Source organism: Denticeps clupeoides, chromosome 3, assembly GCF_900700375.1.
Source record: "Denticeps clupeoides chromosome 3, fDenClu1.1, whole genome shotgun sequence".
Lineage (NCBI taxonomy): Eukaryota > Metazoa > Chordata > Actinopteri > Clupeiformes > Denticipitidae > Denticeps > Denticeps clupeoides.
Genome location: NC_041709.1, coordinates 29765326 through 29774638, shown reverse-complemented (window position 1 = coordinate 29774638; position 9313 = coordinate 29765326). Strand labels below are relative to the sequence as shown.

At 48.5% G+C, this 9313-nt stretch overlaps 1 protein-coding gene across 1 annotated transcript; it reads right to left on the bottom strand.

The window, feature by feature from the left end:
- Positions 1 to 2251: 2251 nt before the first annotated feature.
- On the bottom strand, positions 2252 to 7718 carry crkl (v-crk avian sarcoma virus CT10 oncogene homolog-like). Its single transcript, XM_028973345.1, has 3 exons — positions 6619 to 7718; positions 5713 to 6175; positions 2252 to 3602 (listed from the first exon to the last, which is right to left on the bottom strand). The coding sequence occupies exons 1-3, from the start codon at positions 6927 to 6929 to the stop codon at positions 3468 to 3470; spliced, it is 909 nt and encodes a 302-aa protein (XP_028829178.1). The 5' UTR covers positions 6930 to 7718; the 3' UTR covers positions 2252 to 3467.
- Between the last annotated feature and the right edge of the window lie 1595 nt (positions 7719 to 9313).

Genomic DNA, 9313 nt, shown 5'->3' with positions numbered 1-9313 from the left:
GACTTCAGATACAGTATTAGTAGACCACTGAAAAAAAAAAAAAGAATTCATAATAAAAGTGATGCTGCACTTCTTCCAGGCTGAAATCCGAATGGACAAAATTCAGGCAGCGTGAAAACAGAGCAAATCAATCATTTTCATGGAGAATGGTGACACCTAGCATACTGGTGGCTAATTTCCTGCCTCCGAAGTGGAGCTGCTCATTAAATATTTAATGCCGGTCTTCAGAAAAGTTATACTCTTTTGGTGAGCTGGCAAAAAAGCTCTAATCCAAAAACTGCTCTCCTTCAGAGGAGAAGATCTGCTGCTCTGCATAAGTTAAGCATTTCAAATCTAGAATTACTGCACGGGGTGACCAGAGGGAATGAGGATGGGTAGGAAAGAAAGGTCAGCCCCTCTTCGTCCTACACACATACACTTCGGTAGAGTTGGGTAAAGTACCCCACATGTTTGTCACACCCAGGGCTGTGGTGAGCTTGTGGTGGTCGGGATTTTCGCATCTGAAGCCATCTGTCAGGAGGTTGCGACAGCAGAAGTGTGAGAACTCGAGCTCCGGTGTGAGTGAGCGTGAATACACTACAACGGCCGCGTGTGAGCAGACGACCTGGCAAGATAAGGGGCTGGGTAACCCTGCACTGCAGGCAGTATTAGGAACAGCATGCGAGTGGCAGGGTGAATATCCTGGGGCTGAGCACTGACACCCCCCCATCCATCCCATCCCCAGCCAAAAGTGAAAGACGAGGTCAGGATAACAGTAAATGAAAAGAAAAGCCCTCAGGAGGACATTACAAAAAGAGGTGAATCTATAAATAACACATGGTGCTGGAGAAGAAGTCTGCCCCCACTGGTCAGATTAAAGAAAGCATTATGATCTTTCAGATCAAAGCTGCTGCTTGCTGTATGCAGCCAAACTGTTCTTCATTTCGTGTTCTCATCGTGCCTCATGCGCCCCGCTAATCGAACGTCCTCGGTCAGCCGGTTAATTGCTGCCAGTTTGGAAGTGGGGAGCAGGGCCCAGCGACAGTTGCACAACAGGCAGTATTTATAGAAGCGGCGCAGCAACGGCCCAGTGCCTGCAAGCCACCCGCGTCCGTCCCGCCCGCAGCCAAGCTCGGTCACGCTCGTCCACACCTGTTTGAACAGATCACCCCGCTGAGCCACGCCCCCCTCGCTGGTTCACAGAAGAGCTGCCGCCCACAACCCCACCGCTATTTCACTTCCTCCTTGTGGCACCCCTCCCTTGTTTACCAGCACGAGGCACGAAAAGGCTTTCATTATGACTTGTGCCAGCCGACCACCCAGCGCCAGTAAATCTTGTTGTTTGGTGCCACCAATCCCAGGGGGGGCACAGCCAAGACCCCCACATCACAGCATGCCTCCTCTCTTCCGGTCCTGAACCACTGAGCGAGCTTCTCTAGAATAGCAGAGGCGGCCATGCCAACAGCGCACAGCTCACAAATAGCAGTCAGTACCTAATATTTCCAAGCGGCTCGCCCCAGGTCTGTAAGAACTTTCCTTCCTGTGGTACGGTTGGCCTACTAACTCCATCCCAATGCAGGCACACAGCGAGGTGACCTTCAGAAGTTTACCGCTCTGGGTCGCATACTTTCTTTAGCACCTCATTAAGATCTCCTAATTGCTTGCAATCTCATGGGCACCGTCACAAATCGCAACAGGCACCGAATGGCAATTCGGCGGAGAACTAGTGCGGCCCACGCCCCATACCGATGGCACTCGAAGTTAAGAGGACGCAAAAGGCTGGAGTGGCTTGAAGAAGACCTCCGTGTTTATTTACTAGATCTGTACGGTATGCCTTATACCAGCATGGGTGTTAACGCACGTGATAGAAGAAGAAAATCGTTCACCATTTAAATAAATAACAATAAAGTGAAGATTTGTCACATGTGATACAAAGCTGCACAGCACATGGTGTACACAGTGAAATTTGTCCTCTGCATTTAACCCATCAACCTGAGTGAGAAGTGGGCTGCCATGACAGGCGCCCGGGGAGCAGTGTGTGGGGACGGTGCTTTTGCTCAGTGGCACCTCGGTGGCACCTTGGCGGCTCGGGATTCGAACCGGCAACCTTCTGATTAAGGGGCCGCTTCCTTAAACGCTAGGCCACCACTGCCCCCATTTGTCTCAAGGATAAACTAAGCTCAACATGGACAAAACATACATTCTGCACAAGGAGCATTTGACCTGGTGGAGAGAAACGGGGGGTCTTCCTTTTAAAGAACATCAACAATGATACGTTTTTACAACTGTTTTATTTTAACACACATTAAATGGTTTAACAGCTGGCTAATAAAAAAAAAAAAAAAACATTCGAAAAACAAAGGTTTGTCGAGTTGTGTACTGGTATTAACGCTATTGAACTGAAAGGCTGAGACCTACTCTCTGTACATTATCGATGTGCGGAGGCATCGAGGCACGCAAGCCCTGGCACTGGAGCGTGAGGCGCAGCACAGTAAAGTGTCAGATGCGGCGTTCACTTCAGTCTTTTATGTGGTGTGAGGGAGTGGGTTAAAAAAAAAAAACAAATGCTTGTGCGATCGGCCCCTTTTGAAGAGTAGATGCTTGCCAGGTGGCCACTTGGCCGTGTCATGTGTTAGTTAAGCCCTTCACTGTCCTGGAGTTCAAAGTCTCACCACAACTACAGCAGCACGCAGACGTCGTGCTGTTATGGCACAAATGGAGAAGAGAACAGAAAGGCTACGATGGCAGAGGAGGAAAAAAAAAAAAAAGAAAAATAAATTTGCACATTCCGGATGTTTGGAAACAGGTGACGCGCGTGTGCCGAGCTGTGGAGAGGCACGTAAAGAAGTTGCGCACATACGCAGTTCTCTCTCCATCTCTCCCTGCAGGCAGTGCGGCTCCCGTCAGAACTTGCATCCATCTCTCTCTTGCACACACACACACACACACACACACACACACACACAAACGCGCTAGTCTAAAGGGAAGCAGCTAGGCAGAGATGCAGTAAAGGAGTCGTAAATTGTTTAGAGCGATGAAGCTGGAGAACGAGGGTTTGTTCCTCTCCAGAAAAGCGTTTATCTCCCTCATCAGCCTGTGGCGTCCGCAGAGAAGCCCAAAACAACTTCGGTCTGAAGATCTCACTCAAGGAACAGGAAAACAGGCAACGGAGGAAAGACAAGGCAAAGAGAGAAATAGTAATGGCAACGCTAGGCATGGTGGCGGGACAGACATGGCACGCATGTGTTCATCACCTTGGTAACAGGAGTATAACCGTTTACCACGAACTTGGGTAGATGAGGGGGGGGGGTCCTGTAACCGTTTAAGGGGCTTAGAATCGGTTTGAGATGGGAGCTGTAATCAGTCAGAAGCCGCAGGATGGTTGAGCTGGAGACGCACTGCGGTGGCGGAGCACCCCTGCAGGCCGGCTGACGGCGTGTCGGGGCGACCTGCGGGTGGAGACGTGGGCGAGGAGGAGGAATCCCCGGTCATTCGGTCTCGTCCGCGTTCTGGCCGTCCAGCAGTTTGACGTGGGTGAAGGGAAAGAGACCTCTCCTGCCGTTCACCTCGCCTTCCCACTGACCACTGATGTTCATCCGTGTCACCTTCACAATGTCTCCCACCTAGGGACAGGGAGAGAAGTGGAACAGAGGAATTATTATTAAATAAAGCCTCATTGCAGTCAAAAACAGGACAATTTTCCTCAAACACAGAAAAGTGACCCAAATCCATCATCTCTCCGGATCCAATCCAACACATTGACATATTGTCGAGATTAACTACCTGAAAGTAGTGCTGCGTCCACGGCCTGGTTTAATCTTAGAGCGAATTTCTCCTTCAACGTCCTTGAAATTGAAACTGTCAACGTCAACGGCGTGGTCAAGAAGCTGCGAGGCAGGCCCACTTCCTCAATTTATTTCTTTTCTACCATAACAAGCATGAAAAGGACGTTGGAATAGCGGTCAAGAAACTAGATTCTGACCCACATACAGAGAGACCGAACAGGAATTACACTTCTCTCTAGGGCTGCACCAAATACCTACACAGCTGAAAGAAAAAAAAAAACCCTGACAATAATCAATAATATGGGAATGGCAGTAACTGGCAGAAAACATGACATTTCGCAACACGGTATACCGGCCACCAGTGTTGCCATATTCTTAAACCTAACTCTTCATTTGCACCTTAGTATAGTCATGAAACTGTTACTTCATTTAAATATAAACAAATCGATTAAAGTGAATTACTGAAAATTGTTAAAAATCTTATTGCCGTTGAAAAAAAAAAAAAAATGTTCCAAGCGACACATTTAATTTAGACAAAATGAAATGCCCAACCTGGGAACATATGCGAGAGGCCAAAGCACAGGAGGCTTCGGAGAGGTTACACACCACGAGCCCTTCGGCAGCTCGTAGGCTGTACGTGCTGCTGCTTCCTGATTCCGCCAACAGACTACGCGCTTCACTTGCACATCTGAGTCAGCATGATAAGGCGCTGCTGGTGTGAAAATAGAAACGCCTCAGACTACTTCACTGCCTCTGAGGCTCTTTGATTAATCTCAAGTTTGTTTAGCCTCACAGAATAGGCTATTGTTTCAGCATTCCCCAAATGCTCATTGTCCTGAAATTCCCCAAATATTTGTCTAGGTAGGGCTCAGTCTTGGCTGGGACACGAGGGGGGAAGAAGAAAAAAAAAAAAAAAAAGGCAGATGGAATCCCAGAATCTTCATGTCCCTTCATGTCCAGGTGCTGGTAGATGTTCTCTGTCTGCGGGACTGGAGCTCGGATTCCACACCGCGGACGATCGGGTGCAGGAACGTGCCGGAAAGCAAGGGGCGCGAGGTCACCTCATCGCAGAGAGAGGGTGTCCTGCCGTTCTAGGTGGCTGTGTCCCCGAGTCAAGGGGGATGTAACTGCGCTGCAACCTGCTAAATCGGTGCTGGACTTCGCAGAGACGGATACTGGCAGCCTGGTGTTACTCAGTATGCGTGAGTAAGACGAAGGAAAGTCCCTCCACGGTGAAAAACATGCTCGTACAGAAGAATCGCTCCCCCACCAGCCACAGAGTGGCGTTAGGGTCGGATACTTTAGCTGCGACGCAGCGATTCTTTACAGTAAATGAACGGGCTTCTCGTTGGCGGAGGCCAGTTCCATGAAGCGCGCTCTAGCTCAAATTGCACATCGCTTTGTTCACATCACACGTACCACCGAATTGTTTCGCTTCGAAAGGGTCTCCCTCATTCGCACCTCAGAAACACGCAAGTCACGCTGGACGCCGAGCTGAGAACAAACGGACAACCACAACGCAGCCTCGATATGCAGAAAAGGTTTATGCTAAAATGAAGAGCAGAGTTTTATCTGCCAGGCGTCCATATTGAGGAAGCGTTTCTGGCCGATCGGGGCAGATGGGAAATGCGGCATCTCCGAATGGCTGTTTTTTTGTTTCAAGAACATTCATCATAAAGTCATAGATAGAAATTAAGCCCATCACTATATTCAAATAGATTAAGTTGTGAATAGTTCAGTTGCATAAATAGTTGTGCAGCGCATTAAAAAAAAGGATTGAAAATGAAATGATTGCTCTGGATTGGCTCGACGTTTGGCCCTACAGGGCCGTGCATTCAGGCGAAAAGTATGCAGAATGTGGGGACGTGCAGCGGCACGCTCGCCGCTCCGCAGCCGAATGTTTGAATGAAATTCACGTGACAGGAATGAGCCCTCGATGGCGTCTTACCTCCAGCGCCAGGGCGGTCTTGTCGTAGGCGCACGGCACCCTTTTCTGAATGGCCTTGGCTAGGACCGGGCCGTTCTGCATGGAGGGCAGCGGGTTGATGATGGCACCGGGCGTGCCCGGGGGCTGGGGAGTAGGGGTCTGCGGCTGGGCGTAGGCGTGCGCGGGCTCCGGGATGCCGTAGCTGTTGGAGTTGCGGCCCGGGTGGCCGGCCTGGCCTGGGTGGGGCGATGGCCTCACCAGCTTTTCGACGTAGGGCACGGGTATCATGCCCACGCGCCCCTCCTTGTTCTTCGCGCTCCACCACTGCTCCTCAGGCTTCTCCATGATGATGAGGATCTCACCCTTCTTGAAGGGGAGGTCCTCGGCATCGCTGCCTGTGAAATCATACAGAGTCCGCACATACTCCAAGTTCTCCTCTGGCATGGCCCCGGGCAGGATCGAACCAATGCTGCTGTTGGGGTATCTGTGAGAGGATGGGAGGGGATAAAAAAAAAAAAAAAAAAAAAACGATGAATAACATGTTGAACCGAGGAACGCTAAAGACACAGAGACTTCCAGCACTTCTATTGGGCAAGACCTCCGGACTTGTGCAACATCCCATCAATCACCTGGCCCACAACTTCAGCCTCAGAGCACAAACATTTCCAACTTACATTTACATTCACAGCATTTATCAGACGCCCTTATCCAGAGCGACTTACGATCAGTAGTTACAGGGACAGTCCCCATGGAGACAGTGTCTTGCTCAGGGACACAATGGTAGTAAGCGGGATTAGAACCTGGGTCTTCTGGTTCGTAGGCTACCACCACCCTACTTGCAGCCGTATAGGCGATCAAGAAACGCACCCTGGTCTACAGGCGATTAAACGGCGTGCAACACGCGAGACATATGGTCCAGCTGCTCACCTGGGCGCGGGTTCTATCAAGGTGGTCGTGTCCAGGTAGTGGATTTTGTAGAACTCCAGCAGCGCGGCGAGGTGCTCGAACTCCTGGTCGCCGATCTTGAAGCGCTTGCTGGACAGCGAGTTGATGATGTAGTGGGACACCTTGGAGTTCTCCGACACCGACAGCACGTAGTCGCCGGGGCAGGTGGTCGAATCCCGGACCAGGAACATGCCGTGCCTCTGTCCCTGCAACCGGTTCTGCGCCTCCTGGCGCGACACCGGCCCGAAATACCAACTGGACCGGTCCGAGGAGTCGAACCGTGCCGATGACATGATGCAGGAATAAATTAGGGGGGGTATGAATAAAAATCTAAAAACGAGTGCAATAAATAGCCAAGAACCGTCGCTGCGGAAGTGCGAGTTCAGTCCCAGTTCGGGTCGAGTCGCAACCTGACGCTTCACAGACAGGCTGCGACCAGCGCCGGCCAACTCTGATGCATCCTCTTTTATTTCTTCTTCAAAACGTCCCAGCGGTTTCCGATTTCTGTCTTCCGTTAACAAAAAAAAAAATGCAACAATGATCAATTAAGGTTCCCCTTTCCGTTCCCTCTTCCGAAAAGTGGGCAGCTTATGAAACAATGTGGCGCTCCCGCTCTCTCTCTCGCCCCCAAACGCTGTCAGTTCACTTCACGCGAACGGAAAAGGTCGCAAAACCGGCCGACATGTCGACGAAACGCGGGGAAACGCGACGGCCGTGTCCGCCCCGGTCTTCCCGTCCGCAGGGACCGCGTTTAGGGAGATAGAAATATTAAACCCGCGACCACTTTACTTAGTCCCGACAGGGTTTTTTTTTCTCGCCCAGAAGCCGTAACAAAAATGGCGGCCTTCCACACGTCGTCACCCCCCCTTCGAAAACGAATTCAGGGGCCAGCGCGGCAGGCCGGCGAAGAGTGTCGGTCCGCAAAAACACACACACGCCCGCACGCCGCGTTCCGTCCCTCCAGGGGCCCTCCTCACGCCGTCCGGTGAGATGAAGGCGCTTCGCCGGTGGAAATTGTGTTGGTGTCGAGCTCCGGTCCTCCGGCCGAGTGTGTCGGCGAGAAATGGCGTCTGGAGGGCGGGTCTGCGCGCTCCCGGTCTGGCCCGACGTCACCGACGCCTCGAGCGCGTGTTGCTCAAGCCTCGTGTTGCCATGTCAGCTTTTTTACAGCCAACACATTTTTTGTCTCTTTCCGTGTGAAATTAATTAAATGTACTTTACAAATACAAATAAATACGATTTTGAAATGCATGTGTAGCCAGCTGACACGTGTCATTATTTTTCTTAATCGGTAAATAGTTTGTCAATAGCTTATTTATGAAATGAAATAAAGAAGGCGGAAGCTTTTTTAAAATTGCTTGAAACGAAACTCCATTCTAAACATTGCCTTAAAATAATATATGAATTCAATACAGGCACATTTTTTTTGCACTCTGAATATGTATTGCTATTAAATATATTACATTACAGCTGTGCTAATAAATGTCAAATATTAAAATTAATGTGCAGTACACGTAATGATGGTCAAAATATGTTATAACGTTATAGCATGAATATTATAATGGTGCATAAACACAAAATGCACTAGAATTTCACATTTTCAAAAATAATTCTGTCTTATTTCGCTGTTCCATTTGTTTTATTTTCTGCTACACAACAGATTTTCTTACACACAGTTTAACTGAACCCACAGGTTTGAATAATATATGTCATACTGTCCCTCCCCATATGAAAGAACACACATCGGGCTTATTTTCGAGAACAGGTTTCGTTTGTTTCCCACATGTCAGCGTTGGCCTGCTTTCTGCTCAGTATCTGGCAACAAGTAAGAATAATTTCAAGCTCGAGAAATGAGCGGAGGTGGTTATAACCAACCTTACCCTAGTGGCATGGATCGATCTAGAAAACCCGCGTGTTTTTTTTTTTAAGTTTGCATATTAATGTCAATAATATACACAACTTCGACAGGGATTTTAATGTAAATATATTTTATATTGTATTTTATATCTCAAATTAGGTGCTTCGTGTCAAGATGTTGTAACATTGAGAAATCTATCACAAGGGTTCACTGGAAAATCAGCATTAATCAGCATTTTATTGTAGGAAATAACCAATTAAAGCATTAGAACAACTGCTGAAGACTCAAGCCAAAAAAACAGGTCCTGAGTTTGTAGGGTGGTAGTGGCCTAGTGGGTTAAACACTTGCCTGTGAACAAGACCCAGGTTCAAATCCTACTTACTACCATTGTGTCCCTGAGCAAGACACTTAACCCTAAATTGCTCCAGGGTGACTGATTGTAAGTAACTACTGATTGTAAGTCACCCTGGATAAGTAAATGTAAAACCCGACAATGGGCTTCTTTACAGTCTGGGAGTCACACCATCGAAAGTTGTGATGATCTATATCAGTAATTAGTTTTTCTGAATTGGCGATTCATTTGCAAATGACTGCTGATCATTGATGAAATTTGATTTAGATTAGCCTTTACAAGTGGGTGGTGAACAAGTATTAGTTCAGAATACTCTGTTACGAATGGCTGTATTATGCCAATCAGTGTACACCCTTAATGAAATGCAGATTATGATGAAGTGCTGCAAAAGTTTGACATCCCTTATAGCGGGATTTCAAAACTTAAAAATCAAAAGGACAGACTTGTTCAGCGAGGAATGCTCTCAT

What these genes read in the sequence shown, in the direction of transcription:
- crkl (XM_028973345.1), bottom strand. Translation starts at nt 6,929, where the DNA reads ATGTCATCGGCACGGTTCGACTCCTCGGACCGGTCCAGTTGGTATTTC. An exon ending in TTGATAGAACCCGCGCCCAG is followed by an intron (nt 6,176 to 6,618) that starts GTGAGCAGCTGG and finishes ATCCTCTCACAG; the next exon opens with ATACCCCAACAGCAGCATTG. An exon ending in AGACCGCCCTGGCGCTGGAG is followed by an intron (nt 3,603 to 5,712) that starts GTAAGACGCCAT and finishes CCCTGTCCCTAG; the next exon opens with GTGGGAGACATTGTGAAGGT.